The sequence below is a fragment of the Macrosteles quadrilineatus genome, unplaced genomic scaffold, assembly GCF_028750875.1.
Source record: "Macrosteles quadrilineatus isolate MER2022 unplaced genomic scaffold, UCM_ALF_1.0 Scaffold_1__1_contigs__length_201487025, whole genome shotgun sequence".
NCBI lineage: Eukaryota > Metazoa > Arthropoda > Insecta > Hemiptera > Cicadellidae > Macrosteles > Macrosteles quadrilineatus.
The window spans coordinates 81,072,162-81,094,389 of record NW_026542594.1 but is presented as its reverse complement, the minus strand read 5'-3'; the positions used below and the strand labels follow the sequence as shown (position 1 = coordinate 81,094,389).

General features: G+C 37.0%; 1 protein-coding gene across 5 annotated transcripts in view; it reads left to right on the top strand.

The window, feature by feature from the left end:
- Positions 1-1,015: 1,015 nt before the first annotated feature.
- The window catches only part of LOC128983669 (beta-mannosidase), a 254,706-nt gene continuing 233,493 nt past the window's right edge, over positions 1,016-22,228 (top strand). For 3 of the 5 annotated variants that reach the window (XM_054403053.1, XM_054403052.1, XM_054403051.1), the window contains exons 1-2: positions 1,036-1,335; positions 19,734-19,861. In XM_054403053.1, coding sequence (XP_054259028.1) covers positions 19,741-19,861 — 121 coding nt within the window. In that variant the 5' untranslated portion in view covers positions 1,036-1,335; positions 19,734-19,740. Of the gene's footprint in view, positions 1,336-19,733; positions 19,862-22,228 lie in introns of all 5 variants that reach the window. The other 2 variants (XM_054403054.1, XM_054403056.1) reach the window with 2 other exon arrangements.

Here is a 22,228-nt window from a genome sequence, read left to right as displayed (position 1 = left end):
AGCATTAAAATATAGTAGTAAGATCCATTATGGGTAAACTTTAAGGTACACAATCCTTGACTGAAATGTAGTAGGTATACATTAAGAGTCATAATACACAGAAATTATTATGTAGTAGACTTTGACTATTTTCAAGTAACAAACATATGTTTCTATAAATAAAAATTATCTCCCATGTTATCCTTATGGAGAAATACGAAACTTTAAAGGGCTCCAGGGCCTCAATCTCTCATTATTTCCCTAAAATGAAAGTTTCCTGCACAACTTCACGTTACCCTCTTTCCAATGACACCAAAAACATGTCAATCGGTTCAGTAGTTTCGGAGGAGTAATTGTCACAAAAAACCTGCTTGCGTATTAAATAAGTACGAGAGGTCGTCCAGTGGTCGAAACTCGACCAAAAATATGTAATGTACTCACTTCTCTATTTTCACCCCACACTGTAAATAAAACATGTGATTGGAGTTTCTTCCATTTTGTTTTGATTTTCTGTTTATATTTCGTTGTTATTTCGTCACCAGCATGGCAACGCATAAGATCCATGTTAATTTTTTCAAATTTGTAAACTCATTTTTTGTGCTTATCTTTGAGCCTATTTAAATTTATAAAGGGATTCTGCACACCTACAGGAAAATAGCTTTCTAACGGTATGCGTAGATTTACCCCACGATGCACACAAGCTGAGAAAAAAGGTTTTAAAGAAACATGCTTGCCTATTAATATATAGATAGATAGATAGATTTATTTGCATTCACTCTCACTGTAATATTGTGAATAAAATTGTGGCCTTCCGTCGTCAAGGCCACATTATGACGTTTGACGACAGACATAGGAGCTATAGGAGCAGCTGCAGCAAAGGCACCAAGGCAATAGTTTACTATTCCACCATATGAGTATAGAGTATGAGACAGCCGGTGCGGTGATCCAGAGCCGATGCCGATACTAAAAGTCGATGTCTGTCATCCGGTAGAAAACAAGCTCGATATTTAACCGAATGCCTACCATATCGTTGTGAACCCAGCGCTATCCTAATTTTATCTGTTTCTTTCTGTTATTGACATCTGCTGGGCTGGTACAAAAGTGTTTGAGGTTATATTTTCATATATTTTTGTATGAAATTAGGCAGTTTCTGGTCATTTTAGGAACTTCAAGCTCCAAAATTGCTGTATCACGGAATTAGGCTGATAAATCACGGAATTATTTCTGTGAATCACGGAATTAAGAAATAGAAGGAAAATTGAGTGTAAATAAAAAAAGGACATAAAAAATAAATTTTTTGGTCATAATACAACCTGAAACCATCATTTTCTTGAGAAACTTGCACACATTATATTGGTAAGAAATATTTGTTCCAAAAGTCGTAATTTTATTTGTTAGGCCTATAAGGCAAATTCAAGAGAACCGTCCTTAAGGTCACGTTATTTGGGCAGTTTACCTTAGTTTGGTAGAGGAGTGTAGTTACCAAACTAAATATAGGCTATAATATAATCTGACCCAGCCTAACCTAACTTAACCTAGCCTAACCCAACCCGACCTAAACCATGCTTAGGTTAGCAATATGCCGAAAATGACTATTGAACTGACTACTGAATGACTACTGAAAATGGTTATTGTAAGACTAATGAATTTAAATATGTTAGGTTAGGTTAGATTGTATTATATTTGGGAAGAGTGTTAAAAATGTCCTAAAGTAATAATATACCTAAATAAAACAAATTAAAAGTAAAAAAAAAAAAAAAAAAAAACGCCGATCTTTAGCACTTTTTTGGCAATTGTCAAATTTCAGGGTGAAATCGGCATTTGCCCCAAAAGTGCCAAATGTAAAAGTGTTCAAAATAGGCCAATTAATGAGATAAAACCATTTTTTCCAAATTTGTTAGAAGCCCCTAAAGTAAACCAATACCTATTTTTAACCTAACTTAACAGTGTAGCCTACAAGTTGTTTGTTTCCCATCATCCTCAATAGGTGTCAATGGTTTGCTGAAAAATAAAAAACTAAAATCTATTTAGGCCTAATGAATAAAATCTATAGACCTGAGTTTCTTTGGGTGCAATTTCAACTATAATAACCTATATCTGCAACTGTTACCGCTTCCTGGTTAGGCAGTGCATAGGCCTCTAGACCCATTTGCTGAAATGGGGGGGGGGGTCACCGGGGGGCCTGGGGGGTATGGAATACCCCCCAGCAAAGGAGGGGGGTCTGGGATTTGGAATCAATTTGGAATTTGGAAATAACGTGCTAAAACAAGTGGTTTTGAAGCTATTTTGAGGGCCTAGTTTAATGTGTTCAAGCTTCCCAGTATAGGCTATTTAAACGTCAAAGAAATGTCTAAAAATTAACTTGTATAATGTCATGTTTTTGCATTATTAAGACTTGGGGTTTTAATATCAAAGGAATACCGCAACATTACAACACATTCAAGCATTATTGATTTACGAAAACACCCTTTCAACTCATGGTGGATGTATTTTCCTTCCACCATGCTTTCAACTGCTATTCTTCCTGTGATATCTAAGGTTTTTGAGAGGGTCATGTACGATCAACTGGTTGAACATCTGGACCAGAATGAACTCTTCTTGGATTCTCAGCATGGTTTTAGGAGGGGCCACTCGACTTCAACTGCCTTGCTTCGAGTTGCTGAAAGGATATCTGAGGCGTTTGAGAATCAAGAGTCAATTAGTCTGACACTCCTAGATCTGAGTAAGGCTTTCGACATTGTCTCACATGACATCCTTTTAGGAAAGCTTGAATGTTATGGAGCAACTGGTGTCGTACTGGAAACCTTCAAGTCGTACTTGAGAGGTAGGAAGCAGGTTGTTGTGATTAGGGGTGCTTCCTTTGGTGAACTTTTGGTCGAACATGAGGTCCCCCAAGGATCAATTCTGGGTCCTCTGCTCTTTCTCCTAATGATAAACGATTTCAGTGGTGGGGAGGAAGCTCTCCTTTATGCAGACGATACACTGATTAGGGGAGGAGCGAGCTTGGACGGAATCAGAGATGCAGCAGCTGCTGACCTCGCTTTGGCAGAGATATGGTTTAGAAACAAAAAATTTCAAGTTAATGCCAATAAAACACAACAGATTGTCTGCAGTTTAAGTCAAGATTTGGCCGTATCACAACACCACCAACCCCAACAAGATAAACTTCTAGGCTTCGCCATAGACAGGAAACTAAGTTGGCAACCTCAAATTGACGAAACATGCAAAAAGTTATCTAGAGTTGTCTCTCTGCTGCGTAGGCTAAAGAGTAGCTTAAGTGATGCCTTTCTTATAAACATCTACCACGGACTGTTTCATAGTCACATCACTTACGGCATACTTCTCTGGGGCCATGCTTCAGGGTGTGATGAAGTGCTCAGACTACAAAAATCTGCCTTGAGAGCCATAACATCTAGCGCTCCTTTGGAACACTGTAAGCCAATCTTTAGAAGGCTAAAGGTGCATACTGTTATTGGTCAGTATATATTCTCCTCCCTTGTACACGTCAGGTCGAACGTTGAGCTACTAAAGACCAGAGGAGATGTTCACAGCTATAATACACGTAGCAGAAGCAAAATTGACATCCCTAGATTCCGCCTCACGGGAACACAGCGCCGTTTTCCTGCCTTTTCTTGGATGTTGTTCAACAAGCTCCCCCCAGAGATCAGCAGTCTTCCAGAAAAAAAAGTTTGCCAGGGTTGTGCAAGATAGGCTTCTTCAAGGAGCATACTACTCCGTGAGAGAGTATTTTGAGGACAAATGGTAGAGTGCACAATCACCTCCGTAGTCACCCGCCAAGTTTTTATTTTTATTTTTGAAACTTTCAAATTTATTTTCTTAAAAGGTAGGTACAAGTTTTATTTTGTTGTAAATAATTAATATTTATATTTCTAAAAAAAAAGAAAATTGACACAGTTTATCCAGCTATGCTGGTCAACGACGCAGCTTTGGTAATAAGGTAATAAGGTGCCAATGTGCATGCTAAACGGAAAATGTCCAAAATCAGACCAAGATTTTGAACCAGAGAACTTATTTTATCTAAGAAGTGTTTAAGAACTTGGACCCAAAACGACTGCATTATATCTGCCCAGTAAGCAACAGTTAACCTACACAAAGTACACTATCCAACTAATGTTGCCGTCGGCGTCCCGTCACTGCTACCGCCTGGAGAATTGGTTCTCAGTGTTCTCATTTTTTCTACGTCAGTGCCAGTGGCATTTTACAAGGGATCAACGTGAGAATAAAGTTTTTGTGCAACGATTTTGTGGTTGTGCTGGGAATTAAATCTGTCCCTTCCACATCTAAGTCTGAGACACTACCATTTTGTTGTTGTTTTGTGGCCAGCAACATGCCAATTGTGTTGTGGTATTCTTAAATATGATATCAGGTGCTCTAAATATGAATACTATTTAATATTGAAAGTTTTGAAATTTGCTACGGTAATCATTGAACATTACTGTAATTACAAATTCCTAACGCTCAACTCAGATAAATTAATATTCAACTACCTTTCAAGCTTTGACTATTGATACAACTTCTTTTCTTTATCCAATACCCAAACCCAATTCAAGTTTTCAATCATCTAGGTTAAAATGAATGATAACATTAAATGCCGAAAAAATAAATAAGAAGAAGAATGCGGCCGAACGTCAAATGTCAGCATCGGACACTGCCGTTGCTGTATATGTCTGAAAGCGTCCGTCGTCTGCTGATCTTCCCTACTTTTCATAACGTACAAAAAAACAGTCAGACTCGAACGATGAGTTTTAGGTTAGAGATTGTAATTAGTCCTTTCATTCGCCACAAGTGTAAAGACTACAATGAATTTCAATTTGGCAGAACGATTTGCAATAAAAATTATTCAAGTTCCCCTGGTATAATAGTTTATATATATAAAAAATATTTTGGGGGGGTCATGACCCCCCTGACCCCCCCCCTGGGACCGCCCTTGTGGGGAACGGTCCTGTTACGTCAATGGCGACTGCTCTCAAACGGGGCACCTACGTTGTATTTCCTCATTGGGGCTTTTCGTTTGATAACAGGGCCATTGAAGCTGCGCAGGTCACACACCTTCTGCACCAGTCTATTACGTTATCTTTCTGATTAGCCCAGTAGAAGCGCTCCCTTACTATCACCAGTGTACGATGTACCCCTAGATGGCCTCCAGAAATTCCATCGTGCACTTCCCTTAGCACTTCAGGAACCCTCTTCCTTGGAATAATTAGTTGGAGTTTTCGGTGCCCCCTTCCTCCGATTTGACGACTCGCTTCAAAACTCCTTCTTTCATTAAAATCGAGTTCCACTGCGCCCAGTAGGTCTTGGCGTTCTTAGACAATGGAGCAATATCCTGCCACGATCGTCTTCCTTTATTGTCCATCTTCCACCTTACCTGTGCAGTGCCACAGTTGTCCCCGCACGGTCTTCTAGATAGTGCATCTGCATTCCTGTGGCTCGGTCTCGCACGATGGATTGATTCGAAGTCATACTCCTGTAACCTTTCTAACCATCTTGCAACCTGTCCTTCAGGAGACTTAAATCTTAGCAACCACCTCAGTGCGGCATGGTCCATTCTCAAGAGAAACCTTCTTCCATACGGATACTTATGAAAGTGTTCTATGGACTTAAACACTGTGAGAAGCTCCCTCCTGGTGACACAGTAATCACGATCAGGCGCTGACAGGACCTTACTGAAGTATCCGATCACATGTCCTTCTCCATCCTGAAGCTGAGAAAGTTCTCCTCCAATAGCTGTATTGCCGGCGTCCGTGTCTAGTATGAACTTTACGTCTGATCGTGGATAGCTCAATATGGGTGCGCTGCATAATTTAGTCTTCAGCTCTTCAAAAGCTTTCTCGCAGTTGTTATCCCAAACAAAGGTCCTCTTGTCTTTGGTCAACTTGGTTAGTGGTTTGGCAATATTAGCAAATCCTTTAATAAATTTCCTGTAGTAAGCGCACAGCCCAAGGAAGCTTCTAACCTGGTGCTAATCCTGAGGTATTGGCCAATCGGTGATAGCTCTGATCTTCTCCGGGTCCACAGACACTCCTTTGTCTGATACAACATGGCCGAGGTAATTGACCTGTTTGCGGAATAAGTTGCACTTCTTGGGGTTCAACTTCAGATTAGCCATTCGCAGTTGCATGAAGACATTCTCCAGGTTCTTCAGGTGGTCTTTGAAGGGTTTGCCTTGGAGGATAATGTCATCCAAGTAAACCAGGCATGTCTCCCATGACAATCCCCTGAGGACGTTCTCCATAAGCCTTTCAAAAGTAGCAGGAGCATTGCAAAGTCCAAAAGGCAGCACAGTGAATTGCCAAAGTCCTGTCCCATAGAGAACGCTGTCTTCTCCTGGTCCTCAGGAGCAAGCCCGGTCTGCCAGTAGCCACTTCTGAGATCTAAAGTTGAGAATATTCTACATCCTCCCAGAGTGTCGAGTGTGTCATCAATCCAGGGGAGAGGGTAGCTGTCTTCCTTGGTGACATCGTTGAGAAGGCGGTAGTCTATGCAAAATCTTGTTGAGTCGTCCTTCTTTTAATGCTTTAATGTACCTTGAGACAAAGCTATTTACAAAATGGCATAGAATGATCTGGGTGGATGTCAAAGACCCTATTGATGTAGTCCATTGACATGACTGAGTCTTTTTTCTGTCACTGGTGCGCTCGGAGAATCCCAACATTATAGCGTGGTCACAAACAACCCTTTGACAGTGCCAGCTATTGTTGCACGGGGCCCCTGACTTAACAGTATCATGAAGTAGGCTAGGGTAGCTAGAAGTAACAGAAGGCGCATGCAGGAAGTGGATAAAGTGGCAGCATTATAATCCTCAATATAGACATTCATATTTTTTTATGATAGATAGGCATATTGCTTGCAGTAGGTGCACAGAACAGAGAATAAAGATTTTATTTCATTTATTTTATTTTATTTTTATTCTTTGCTCTGTGGGTAGGTGCTACAGGGCTGTACCAAGTTTTCCTTCACAAGTTCAACTTTTTTTATAACAAAGGTTCTTGTGTCTAGAACTAATTGACTTAGAGACTTGAATTTGTTAGCCTATACATCATCGTTGTACTATAACTTAAGTAATATTTAGACCCATTTTTATTACTGTCACGTTGCTATTTTTGTAAAAATAATTATATCTTGTGAAATTTTTATACTTTTGGTGTCTTACAAAAAAAAACTTAAGGTAACAATACGTAATTGAAATTTCTAAAAATTGGGTCTGTTGACTCATAAAAGGCTGATAATTATAGCCTACAATTCTTAAAGCCTTAGCTCTACACCTTTTGAATATAAGTGTAGGCCCTACCTAAAGAGATGGCAAATTTAACATTGGCGAGATAAGTCGGGGACACACTTGTCATACACCCTTCCGATCCGACTCCGATCATACTGTGGTACGACTGTCGGAGAGGGGAATGGTACTTAACTTTGAACGCGGTTGTTTACACCTCTCCGACACGCGTCACGTCATACTCCGATCCTACTCCGATTTTGGCTCCGATCACGCACCGACACTGCAGTCTATTCGTTTGTCGGATGCAGGATGGGTTGTTTCTTAAAAATCACCTTTATTCTTAAGATTTAAGAATAATGGTTTAAGATAAATATATGCCGATGCTTGATGTGAAATCTGTGCGTGCATACCTTCAATTTGAGACCTCGATCATGAAAATCGGACGGGTAGAAGAGCCAATCGAACTCAAGAGAGAAAACCCAATGTGCTTAATATATAAGATGGCACTTAAGTAAACCACCTAACTTTCTTTCCATACAGAATGAACCCAAATTCTTCGTTTTCCACTGCCCTTCAGAGATGTCTGACTTTCTTCCTCTTCATCTAGACAAACCACCATCATGGCTGAATCCCGTTGTCCAAAGTTTTTGAACATGTTTACCACCTTCCGCACGTAGCTTACAAATCAGACTGGCAACTGTTGATTGACCGGTGGAGGAAATCGGAGATGGGTCGGAATCGTGTATGACATGTGTGTTCACCCCCTCCGATCCCGCACCGATCCTTCTGGAATCCCGCAAATCTGATCGTAGTAGGATCGGAAGAGTGTATGACAAGTGTGTCCCCGCCTATAGACCGTTCCCACTCCCCTTTAGGTGAATTAGATTTATTATGTCAGTATAAAATATACAACATAATAGAAAAGAATAATAATTTGGAACATATATATAATATATTCCGTCTATTTTTATGCAGTTAAATTTCTTGTTAGCTGAACAATTCTAAAATTCTTTAGTAGTGCTGTAAGGTGTTTTTGCAATATCCAAAGAAAAAAAAAATAGGTACTGTTCATGTACCTGTAATGTAGTAAATGAAAGGAGCAAATTTTTTCCAAATGTTAAGTAATTCCCACACTAAAAATTGATTCCCGAGACATGCATTAGCCTATACTTTGTGGTTAAACCAGAATAATAGAGGAATAGAGCCCTTAGTAGGTCGGCTACTTTTATATTCTTGACAATTATAAATTAGAAAATCATTACAATTAATTTTTGTTTTAAATCATCACTATAGGTTAATGTTGAGTTTTTTGCGACTTTCACTTGGGATAAGCTATTATACTGTAGGTCTCATGGTAAGGTCTCATGATTAACGTGGGTTTACACGTTTGTACCAAATATAATCAAAATCGGATCATTTTTGCTCAATTTATAGTGCTAACAGACACGTATTAATTTATGAATTTAAAAAAAATGTGTTTTTGGCCTCTGGGGATCTCAAAACGAAAAAGTAAATCGGTCCCGGTCCCAGGTCTTACCATGAGACCTAGATAGTAATAGCTTATTCCCCTATTTGGGTTTGGATGATACCTAAAATAAAAACAAAACAAACTTAGATAAAATCGACGATTAATATATTTTTTATAAAGGCCCAAATAATTATAAATAACTTTAAGGCCAACACTGATCGGTGTAATTTGGTAAAACTCTCCAACTATCACTCATTCCTGGTTGGAGATTCGGTTTCACTACTATATCTTAGTTGTTGGTTAAATCCATACAAAATCTCTAAATCAAGTTGTGTTACCTAAGCTTACTTATAGTACTTATCTTTTATTGATTTATAAGATCTGTTGCAAAATACCCATAAACTAGTTGTTTCCAGTTAAAAATATGAACTACATTTAAATGTCATTTTAATAATTTAAATACAATTTTATCTTGTCACTACATAATAAATCAATAGTCAATACTCAATAGGCTACTGTTTTAATAAAGGTTTTAACAGAGTACCCAATACTGCCTGACAGAACAGTTAACATTTACATCTTACTTTTGACATGTTAAAGGTGAAACTCTTTCCATACAATTTTTTTCCGCAAACACTCTAATAACGTCTTTAACCAGAAGACCTTGGTTTCGTTGTTTTTTCACCATTATTTTTAGTTAATCAAAAGCGCGGTACGTACAATGCCCCATGTTGAAAGTAGGGCATTGGACTTTAAAGTTGTCATGTATTTTAAATATACAAGTCCAAATTTGTACCTAACATATGATTCATTTCTTAAAAGAAAACATCTGTCTTCATAAAAATAGCCCGTTTCTCTTCTGTCATTTTAATATTTACTTTTTCTGTTTACCTATCAAATACAATGATAACTTATGAGATGGGATAGTTTATTTATGCAGTTTCATTCATAGTGAGTAAAAACCAGTCTATTTCATTATGTGATTGTATTTTATTTTCAGATAATGGAGTGTTTAACGTTTTCATAGATATTTGTATGTGTTGTGTTTTCCAATTTTTAATTTTGATTATCATAAAATTCTACCTAGAAGAAACAATCCCGTGTTTGCGATTTGGCAACGTATTAACAACAGAGATGGTATGATAATAAATTGTGAAAAGTTACCTATGCCTATGCTGGTTTTTGAAGTTCAAAGAAATGTTATGCGACCGCTTGGTTTTTTTTAAATATTGCACAGACAGATGCTGTCACAAAACAAACTATTTTGACTTAGGAGATCTTAGCGTACAGTACAAAACAGATTTAAATTGCCAATAAAATTAAATGAGTCAGTCTCAGTCTCCGGAATAAAATCCAATAGTAACGAGGCTAAATATTTGTAAAATAATATTATAGGATGAAGCTTCTATCTTCTATACTATTATATAAAAATCTAATGGTGTCTGTCTGTATGTGTGTTACTAATAGGTGCAACATTTACTAAACCAACTGGGCTTAAATTTTACAAAAATATAGCTACCATACCAAGGACCATTATAGTACTATTCACATTTCGATACTGACCGTAGGCTTTGCCCCTTTGGCTTTAAAAGCTCTGAGGTGAACATTTTAAAAGTAAATATTGATAGGTCTCCATGGCTGCGATGAGAACGATGAGAACACTAACAACGTTTGTTTACATTTGCTTTGACATTTAAATGTAAACAATAAGAACTGCTAAACTGCATATATCACAATTTCAGATAGCTGATACAAAGAAATTAAATATAATATTTTCCATAACTATGAGGTAGGTTTATTTTAATCTAACCTTTTATCACGGATTATTTATTCTAAAACTATGTCAATGATAATATAGAAAAAAACTGATTCTAAAACCGTTGCTGTATCAACTCCGGCTCTGCTTTGGATTTTTTAAAGTGTCTTAAGTTATGAAAATAATGTTATTGATATGTTTTCATGGAAACAGTATGAAAATTACAATGTATAGATGTTTTGTATGAATTTGGAGGCTACTTTAAATAAATCCTAACTACTTGTTAGATTAACTTAACATAACTTGCACATCACATTGTTTTTTATATGTTTATTTAGGTAAATGTTATTGTGTTTTGCTAAACCTATGCTTTAATTTAACTAAAGAATATCATCAATAACTAAATTGTACGTCGTTGATTTTTGTTTTCTAAAATCTGTTGTATATGTGTAACTATATTTAATTATCAAATGGTAGGTAATACAAAATACTCTTATTTTATCTTAACATAGCTTTCAGTTCACATTTACTTTATTTGATACTTTTATTATTTGTGTTTTGCCACACCACTGATTAAATTAAACCAAGGAAAATACCATAAAACTAAGCAGTACACAGTGTTCTTTTGTTTCTAAAATTAATTAAATATCTGTGTAACTACATCATATACTTCCACGGATCTCAGTAATCCTATCCATGTCTTCCCGTCCGTCTATACATTTCCTGTCCCACGGTGGTGTAACGTTCAGCTGCCGATGCATCAATCGTGGAGAGAGACAGAAGACAATCTGCAAGCTGTGTACTTTTTAATTTAAAATGCCAATAATAAATTAAAAGATATGTTATTAAGGGAGATGAAGGTAAATCATGTATGTCAAAGTTTTGGTCAGTTCTTCTCATATCAGCCTACACAAGATTTAAAATTAATCAAAACCAAAATGGTGGTATCCACTACTTACCAGATTTAAAAGTCATAACTTAAAACGTTTCTATTAAGGCTATAAAAGTTGAATTTTGTTTCTAAAAGCGTTGTCGGGTGTGTAACTATTATATGCAACAGATGTAAAGATTAAAATGTTTCTATTTTGTGTCCTCTTCCCGTTGCAAAGCACGGGTAGAACAGCTAGTGTCCAATAAGTATGCTTTATCTTCTGCAGAATGATTACTGCGAGATATCGCCAGAAGAGAAGGCCAAGCAAAACCTTTTGGTGGAAAGGTTTTGGAGGTAATTTCCGGCAATGAGCTATCATAGTCTCTGGTGCGAGTCGCTGTGAAATGGTAGAATATTCAATAATTATATCACCTTTATGGTCAATGTTTAAAAATGTTTCACTTGCTAAAAACATGAGAGCAAATCCAAGGGAATCAATATTTGCTGAATATATCTTTTACGAATAAGGAATGGCCAAGAGAGCTACCCTAGTCCAACCTTGGGTTAGTCGGCGGTGCGGAGAGGTGAACTTCTACCTCACCCAATTTCTGACGGGTAACGGCTTTTTCCGGTCGTACTTGTTCAGGATGGGCAAAGCCGTGTCACCCGATTGCATATACTGCCCAGGCATTCCCGATGACGTGGAACACACTTTCTTCCACTGCCAGCATTGGGAAAGGCCCCACCTGGAGGCTCAACAGTTCGTAGGACTGCTGTCGGTGGACACGGTCATACCGATGATGATGGAGGGTGAGGACAATTGGACCTGTGTGTCACTTTACATCCAGGGTGTTCTCTGCGCCAAGAAGCTCGACCTTGACCGGGATGCGGTGTACGTCATAAAAAAAAAAATAATAATGCCAGAAATGGTGCGAGCCCTGTGGGCTTAGGTCAGATGATGGCCTGACTTGACAAACAAATCTAGGTCTGTGTCCAACAGAGCAGAGGGGTTTTTTTAGTGAGTAGTCTGATAAATTCAGGAGTCTCACACTACAGGCTGGCTACCTGTGTGCGTAAAAGCATTTTCCCTCCTCACCCTTAATAAAAAAAAGAGAACTACCCTAATGGTCTTTGTGAGACATTGATAAGTCTTCCACCACAATGTATTGCGAATAAAGATATCATTGACAAAATCTTCAGTGAAAGATTCAGTTGCTATAATAATATAATATGACTAGCTGACCCGGCGAACTTCGTATCGCCTAAGTTATAGGTTTCCCCTGAGACAGAGCGATGGAAAGAAAGTACCGTTGCGTTTAATTTTCAAGATGATCTCGTTCGCATCGCTCAATCACGTCCTGGTTGAAGTTCGTTCGCTACGCTCACTCACCTTTGGGTTGGAGCTTGTTCGCTACGCTCACTCACCTTTAGGTTGGAGCTCGTTCGCTGCGCTCACTTGCCTTCAGGTTAGCTCGTTCGCTGCGCTCACTTGCCTTCTAGGTTCGCTCGTTCGCTACGCTCACTCGCCTCCAGGTTGAAGTTCGTCGCTACGCTCACTCACCTTTTGGTTGCAAATTAGCTGTTGTCATAAATGTAAAAGAAATAATGGTGCTGCACCCTGTTGGTAATCCTTGTAACTTTAATGCTATTGAACATCATAGAACAGAACCAACTTGTTTAATTGAAACAGCTGTTAAGATTCATTAATTCCATTTCTCATAAGGTTAACATGGGAAACTCCAGAGCCACTGGGGCGGAGCCCTTTTAAGAATTTCGATTCGGGAAATAGTTTACGTCCGATTCGCATACCTACAGAATTTACACACCAAATTTCATAAGGATCGGTGAAGTCGTTCTGGAGGAGTTTGCAGACAAACACTGTGACACGAAAATTTTATATATTAGATAATATTATTATAGCATAATATAATATAATGCTATAATATATGCATAATATAATGCTATATATATATATATATGATTCAGTTGCTAGTTTAAATAATTATAAAATTGACATACTTTATGGGTTTGATGCACTGGACACTTCACTAAATAATTTTTAATATGCCTTTAAAGGCAACAGGCCATGTAGTCCAGGAGCTGAGGGGGTTTGAGCATGCATGAAAGTAGTACGCAATGTTATTGCTGATTATTGTAATATGGACTGTGGTGATCAAAATTACGTATGTCGCCTATTTCAAAAGTGGTCGATAAGGTGGGGGGGAGGGGGCAAACATGGCGGTTTGCGCTATGCGTTAAAACGCTGATAGTTCGAAAACGGTAAAAGATAGAACATCGGTTAAAACGTCGTTGGAATTCTAAACATGTGGACAACAATAATGGTTATTGGGTCCGAGGTCGTATCTCTATAAATAAACAAGTTATTGTATAAAATATGTAAAAATGGACTTTTCGTGTAGTTTTTTAACCGAAAGTAGAATTAATTTGTGAGTGTCGCAAAGAAGTAATATCAAATATCTTTGCTGATAGTTGTAATATGGACTGTGGTGATAAAAAATACGCATGTCGCCTACTTTTCAGGTGGTCGAGAACTTGGGGGGAGGGGGGCAAAGATGGCGGAACGCGCTATGCATCGAGACGACTGTAGTTCGAGAACGGTACGAGATAGGACATCGGTTAAAACGTAGTTTTAATCCAAAAAATATTACCAATAGAAAAGGTCATTGGGTAAAAAGTTGTATCTTAACTAATAAAAAAGTTATAACAATAATAAGTTTAACAAAATCTACATCGTACAGCTATTTTTTTTCGGAAATCATATGGATTGTCGATAAATAATAGTGTAATTCCTTAATTACTCGGCTATATATTAACTAGATGAATTTTCTTATAAGAAAAAAATATATTATTACGAATACATTTGGTTTAAAATGTAAAACACGGTCCTACGAACGCCTTGGGGTTCGTCCGATAGGTTGAGTCATAATTGCTGCGCAGTGCTGCTGATATCGGCAGTCGGCACAACTGTTAATAAGAACTGAATAACTGGCATAACTGAATAATAATCTGTTACATAATCATATTATAATAACCTACAACTTTATAATAATTAAAATTGGATTTGTAGTGGTAGTCTGTATTATGCATTTGATTGCGGCGAAACCCCAAGTATTATATGTAGTTTGGAGACCGTGTTTTACATTTTAAACCAAATGTATTCGTAATAATATTTTTTTTTCTTAAAAGAAAATGCATCTAGTTAATATATAGCCGAGTAATTAAGGAATTACACTATTATTTATCGACAATCCATATGATTTTCGAAAAAAATAGTTGTACGATGTAGATTTTGTTAAACTTATTATTGATATAACTTTTTTATTACAGTAGTTAAGATACAACTTTTTACCCAATGACCTTTTCTATTGGTAATATTTTTTGGATTAAAACTACGTTTTAACCGATGTCCTATCTCGTACCGTTCTCGAACTACAGTCGTCTCGATGCATAGCGCGTTCCGCCATCTTTGCCCCCCTCCCCCCAAGTTCTCGACCACCTGAAAAGTAGGCGACATGCGTATTTTTTATCACCACAGTCCATATTACAACTATCAGCAAAGATATTTGATATTACTTCTTTGCGACACTCACAAATTAATTCTACTTTCGGTTAAAAAACTACACGAAAAGTCCATTTTTACATATTTTATACAATAACTTGTTTATTTATAGAGATACGACCTCGGACCCAATAACCATTATTGTTGTCCACATGTTTAGAATTCCAACGACGTTTTAACCGATGTTCTATCTTTTACCGTTTTCGAACTATCAGCGTTTTAACGCATAGCGCAAACCGCCATGTTTGCCCCCTCCCCCCCACCTTATCGACCACTTTTGAAATAGGCGACATACGTAATTTTGATCACCACAGTCCATATTACAATAATCAGCAATAACATTGCGTACTACTTTCATGCATGCTCAAACCCCCTCAGCTCCTGGACTACATGGCCTGTTGCCTTTAAAGGCATATTAAAAATTATTTAGTGAAGTGTCCAGTGCATCAAACCCATAAAGTATGTCAATTTTATAATTATTTAAACTAGCAACTGAATCATATATATATATATAGCATTATTTTATGCATATATTATAGCATTATATTATATTATGCTATAATAATATTATCTAATATATAAAATTTTCGTGTCACAGTGTTTGTCTGCAAACTCCTCCAGAACGACTTCACCGATCCTTATGAAATTTGGTGTGTAAATTCTGTAGGTATGCGAATCGGACGTAAACTATTTCCCGAATCGAAATTCTTAAAAGGGCTCCGCCCCAGTGGCTCTGGAGTTTCCCATGTTAACCTTATGAGAAATGGAATTAATGAATCTTAACAGCTGTTTCAATTAAACAAGTTGGTTCTGTTCTATGATGTTCAATAGCATTAAAGTTACAAGGATTACCAACAGGGTGCAGCACCATTATTTCTTTTACATTTATGACAACAGCTAATTTGCAACCAAAAGGTGAGTGAGCGTAGCGACGAACTTCAACCTGGAGGCGAGTGAGCGTAGCGAACGAGCGAACCTAGAAGGCAAGTGAGCGCAGCGAACGAGCTAACCTGAAGGCAAGTGAGCGCAGCGAACGAGCTCCAACCTAAAGGTGAGTGAGCGTAGCGAACAAGCTCCAACCCAAAGGTGAGTGAGCGTAGCGAACGAACTTCAACCAGGACGTGATTGAGCGATGCGAACGAGATCATCTTGAAAATTAAACGCAACGGTACTTTCTTTCCATCGCTCTGTCTTAGGGGAAACCTATAACTTAGGCGATACGAAGTTCGCCGGGTCAGCTAGTCATATTATATTATTATAGCAACTGAATCTTTCACTGAAGATTTTGTCAATGATATCTTTATTCGCAATACATTGTGGTGGAAGACTTATCAATGTCTCACAAAGACCATTAGGGTAGTTCTCTTTTTTTTATTAAGGGTGAGGAGGGAAAATGCTTTTACGCACACAGGTAGCCAGCCTGTAGTGTGAGACTCCTGAATTTATCAGACTACTCACTAAAAAAACCCCTCTGCTCTGTTGGACACAGACCTAGATTTGTTTGTCAAGTCAGGCCATCATCTGACCTAAGCCCACAGGGCTCGCACCATTTCTGGCATTATTATTTTTTTTTTTTATGACGTACACCGCATCCCGGTCAAGGTCGAGCTTCTTGGCGCAGAGAACACCCTGGATGTAAAGTGACACACAGGTCCAATTGTCCTCACCCTCCATCATCATCGGTATGACCGTGTCCACCGACAGCAGTCCTACGAACTGTTGAGCCTCCAGGTGGGGCCTTTCCCAATGCTGGCAGTGGAAGAAAGTGTGTTCCACGTCATCGGGAATGCCTGGGCAGTATATGCAATCGGGTGACACGGCTTTGCCCATCCTGAACAAGTACGACCGGAAAAAGCCGTTACCCGTCAGAAATTGGGTGAGGTAGAAGTTCACCTCTCCGCACCGCCGACTAACCCAAGGTTGGACTAGGGTAGCTCTCTTGGCCATTCCTTATTCGTAAAAGATATATTCAGCAAATATTGATTCCCTTGGATTTGCTCTCATGTTTTTAGCAAGTGAAACATTTTTAAACATTGACCATAAAGGTGATATAATTATTGAATATTCTACCATTTCACAGCGACTCGCACCAGAGACTATGATAGCTCATTGCCGGAAATTACCTCCAAAACCTTTCCACCAAAAGGTTTTGCTTGGCCTTCTCTTCTGGCGATATCTCGCAGTAATCATTCTGCAGAAGATAAAGCATACTTATTGGACACTAGCTGTTCTACCCGTGCTTTGCAACGGGAAGAGGACACAAAATAGAAACATTTTAATCTTTACATCTGTTGCATATAATAGTTACACACCCGACAACGCTTTTAGAAACAAAATTCAACTTTTATAGCCTTAATAGAAACGTTTTAAGTTATGACTTTTAAATCTGGTAAGTAGTGGATACCACCATTTTGGTTTTGATTAATTTTAAATCTTGTGTAGGCTGATATGAGAAGAACTGACCAAAACTTTGACATACATGATTTACCTTCATCTCCCTTAATAACATATCTTTTAATTTATTATTGGCATTTTAAATTAAAAAGTACACAGCTTGCAGATTGTCTTCTGTCTCTCTCCACGATTGATGCATCGGCAGCTGAACGTTACACCACCGTGGGACAGGAAATGTATAGACGGACGGGAAGACATGGATAGGATTACTGAGATCCGTGGAAGTATATGATGTAGTTACACAGATATTTAATTAATTTTAGAAACAAAAGAACACTGTGTACTGCTTAGTTTTATGGTATTTTCCTTGGTTTAATTTAATCAGTGGTGTGGCAAAACACAAATAATAAAAGTATCAAATAAAGTAAATGTGAACTGAAAGCTATGTTAAGATAAAATAAGAGTATTTTGTATTACCTACCATTTGATAATTAAATATAGTTACACATATACAACAGATTTTAGAAAACAAAAATCAACGACGTACAATTTAGTTATTGATGATATTCTTTAGTTAAATTAAAGCATAGGTTTAGCAAAACACAATAACATTTACCTAAATAAACATATAAAAAACAATGTGATGTGCAAGTTATGTTAAGTTAATCTAACAAGTAGTTAGGATTTATTTAAAGTAGCCTCCAAATTCATACAAAACATCTATACATTGTAATTTTCATACTGTTTCCATGAAAACATATCAATAACATTATTTTCATAACTTAAGACACTTTAAAAAATCCAAAGCAGAGCCGGAGTTGATACAGCAACGGTTTTAGAATCAGTTTTTTTCTATATTATCATTGACATAGTTTTAGAATAAATAATCCGTGATAAAAGGTTAGATTAAAATAAACCTACCTCATAGTTATGGAAAATATTATATTTAATTTCTTTGTATCAGCTATCTGAAATTGTGATATATGCAGTTTAGCAGTTCTTATTGTTTACATTTAAATGTCAAAGCAAATGTAAACAAACGTTGTTAGTGTTCTCATCGTTCTCATCGCAGCCATGGAGACCTATCAATATTTACTTTTAAAATGTTCACCTCAGAGCTTTTAAAGCCAAAGGGGCAAAGCCTATGGTCAGTATCGAAATGTGAATAGTACTATAATGGTCCTTGGTATGGTAGCTATATTTTTGTAAAATTTAAGCCCAGTTGGTTTAGTAAATGTTGCACCTATTAGTAACACACATACAGACAGACACCATTAGATTTTTATATAATAGTATAGAAGATAGAAGCTTCATCCTATAATATTATTTTACAAATATTTAGCCTCGTTACTATTGGATTTTATTCCGGAGACTGAGACTGACTCATTTAATTTTATTGGCAATTTAAATCTGTTTTGTACTGTACGCTAAGATCTTCTAAGTCAAAATAGTTTGTTTTGTGACAGCATCTGTCTGTGCAATATTTAAAAAAAACCAAGCGGTCGCATAACATTTCTTTGAACTTCAAAAACCAGCATAGGCATAGGTAACTTTTCACAATTTATTATCATACCATCTCTGTTGTTAATACGTTGCCAAATCGCAAACACGGGATTGTTTCTTCTAGGTAGAATTTTATGATAATCAAAATTAAAAATTGGAAAACACAACACATACAAATATCTATGAAAACGTTAAACACTCCATTATCTGAAAATAAAATACAATCACATAATGAAATAGACTGGTTTTTACTCCCTATGAATGAAACTGCATAAATAAACTATCCCATCTCATAAGTTATCATTGTATTTGAAAGTAAACTGATAGGTAAACAGAAAAAGTAAATATTAAAATGACAGAAGGGAAACGGGCTATTTTTATGAAGACAGATGTTTTCTTTTAAGAAATGAATCATATGTTAGGTAATCTTAACAAATTTGGACTTGTATATTTAAAATACATGACAACTTTAAAGTCCAATGGAGCAAAGCACATTGAACTGAGCGTGACAAAAATTATTCCATGACTTCTACAGAAAATTCCCTTTAATTTGACACCTTAATCATCAAAATCGGTTCATAAATAAAAGAGTTTTGCTGTGCACAAGAAATTCCTTACGGAATTAGAATAATAGATACTAGCAGCGATGAAACCAAAGATTGTGAGTTTGCATTGCGTTGCTTAGCACACTCTGTGTTAAATTACTGTGATTTTTAAATTGTTATAATTTTAAGAGAAATGTAGTCCATAAGTGTAAAGGTATCGGTAAGTATTTTTAATTTATGCAAGTATTCGATAAAAGTATACTCATTGATGATATTCATATGAGTATATCCTGAGTGTGGGCTTAGTGATAACCTCAGAATATAGCTTAGTTTCCTTGCCATTTGTTGACAGTAGTTTGTGTTGTTTTGTCCAATGTCAGTTGTGTCCTTGTTGCAGTATCATCATGTTGATAGCCACCCTTGCTCTTGTTTTGATGAACTCCTTTAGGAGCCTCAGTGTCTCGGCACAACCTTTCACTCTCAACTTGAGCTCAAATTCTTGGTATGCAGAAAATGCAAACTCTAGTAAGTGCTTTGATTCAATTTTTACCATCTCGTAATGTTCAATTGCTTTATATTTCTTGCATTGCGCTTAGTGATAAATTTACTATTAATATTCCAACATTTGTCTCCCTTGACTTATATAGGCTACTCTATCTTTTTAATCTTAGTTATACAGTACTATTGTATAGTGTTGAGTGTACCAGTGAATAATCATTCCCGTCAATATTTGATTTGTATAAGAAACATCATATTATTAAGCTTTTGATTTACCTATTCCACAACAAACGTCTTAAGAGTAACTTTACAGCCTGATTAAAATCTACCCTTTCACTGGTTCAAAGAGAAAGTGTCAATCATCCTTTTATAATACAAACAAAATTAAGTGTTCCAACCAGTTCATCTTCAAGCTTCCCACTAAACTGTCTTGTACAAAAAAGGTTGGTTCTATTTATAAATTGAAATTTTACCTTTGTCAGCCAGCTCCTGATTTGTTATCAACTTGTTACGGCCGTTTCAGCATCACTGTGCCATCCTTGGACTGTTCAGCCAAAAGGCGTCGTTAAAACACAAAAACATATTTACACGAAACACACACATATTTGTCAAAACGGGGTTTTAAAAAAGGTTTTGAGGATAGTACATTCCCGCACTCGAGCAAGTAGCTGACTGGAGTCATCCTTGCATTGTCGTGTCGGTTGCAGTGTTATCAGCTGTACTTTGCCCCTTTGGTCTTGGTTCTCTCCACTGATTTAAAATACTATTGAAGATGAAGTGTGATTTGAATTGTAATTTATCGTTTAAAATTAGTTCACTATTGTCATTTTTTATGTGGGCTTTGTAGATCTCAAATTCTTCCAGGGTATCTAATTTGCTGCCTTTTGTACAGGTGTAAAGGATTTCCAAGCCAGTGTCAAGGTTATTTAAGTCGTGATTTTCATCTATCAGGTGTTGAGCAAAAGTTGATTTTTGTTTGTCATTTTTCGGGTTCAGATGATGCTCTTTATATGTTTATATGTCTCTTTATATGTCTTTATATGTTTTGAATGTTTTTCCTACATAAACACTAGGACAACTAGCACATTTAATTTTGTATACCCCTGACCTGTCACCCTTATCTATAGCCTTTCTTGTAATATTAAGTTTGTTTAAAGTCTTATTGTTTGTCCTAAAAGTTAACTCTATACCATTTTTCTTTAATTCCTTGACTAAACCATGCTGTAACGAATGGGAGTATTCTACGCATACATATATCCTATCTCGCGGCACTTCATTACACACATTACACATTACACTACACATTACATTACACAGTGAGGTTATGCGTCGATTACAAAACAGGCGTAAATGATCGTCTTGTTTCATCTAATTTCCCGATCAAACACATTCCAGATGTTTTACACTGTTTGCGAGACTCTAAATATTTTTGCAAGCTTGATATTTACAAGGCTTATTTGCACATTCCAGTTGATGCCCCAAGCAGCAAAATTCAAACTATTACTACACACCGTGGTACATACTTGATGCACAGACTTAGTTTCGGAATCAAGACCGCGCCTGCCGAATTCAATCGCATTCTAAGCCAAATTCTAAACAGGTTACCAAAGACTGAAGTTTATTTTGACGACATAATCGTGCACGGTACAACAAAAGATGAATGCTACAATAATTTACGGTTGTGTCTATTCCGTCTACATGCAAACGACTTGCATCTAAACAAAGACAAATGCAAATTCTTTTGCGAACAGATTGACTATCTTGGTCATGTGGTTAAGTACAATCAAATTTCAAAAAGTCCAGAAAAGATTAGAGCTGTTTGTAATATGCCTCAACCAAGGAATATTGATGAGGTCCGGAAATTTCTTGGAATGGTTACTTACTAGGCTCGGTTCATCCCAGACCTATCTACAAAAACAACACCTCTTCGACAGCTTCTACAGAAAAATAGAAGATTTCATTGGTCAATAGATTGTCAAACTGGCAGAGTCCTAGGTCAATATTGAAGGGGGGATAGTTCTATATGTATCCTCGGAGCGGTAGCTTCATCTAATTCATAAAGTAGCATAGAATAACACAGTGGTAATGACGCCGTTTTTTCAAAGTTCCAAGCCCGACTCTCTTACCATTCTTACCAAGATGGCGGAAATCGGCTTCACTACTCTTATAGCTGTAGGTATAGGAGTGGCGACTTTATATTTATTCTATGCTCTGTGGATTTCACTTAGTGGAAGAGGAAGTATGCAGCTGTGGAAAAATAGAGTATAGTTTAATTGTCCACTTCAGGAGGCAAATAGGGGAGAACAGAAAGAAGACTTGGATAAGGAAGGTCTAGAGATGAGAAAACAAAACTTGACAAGAGACAAGGAAACAATTGAGATGTTAGGAAAGTAG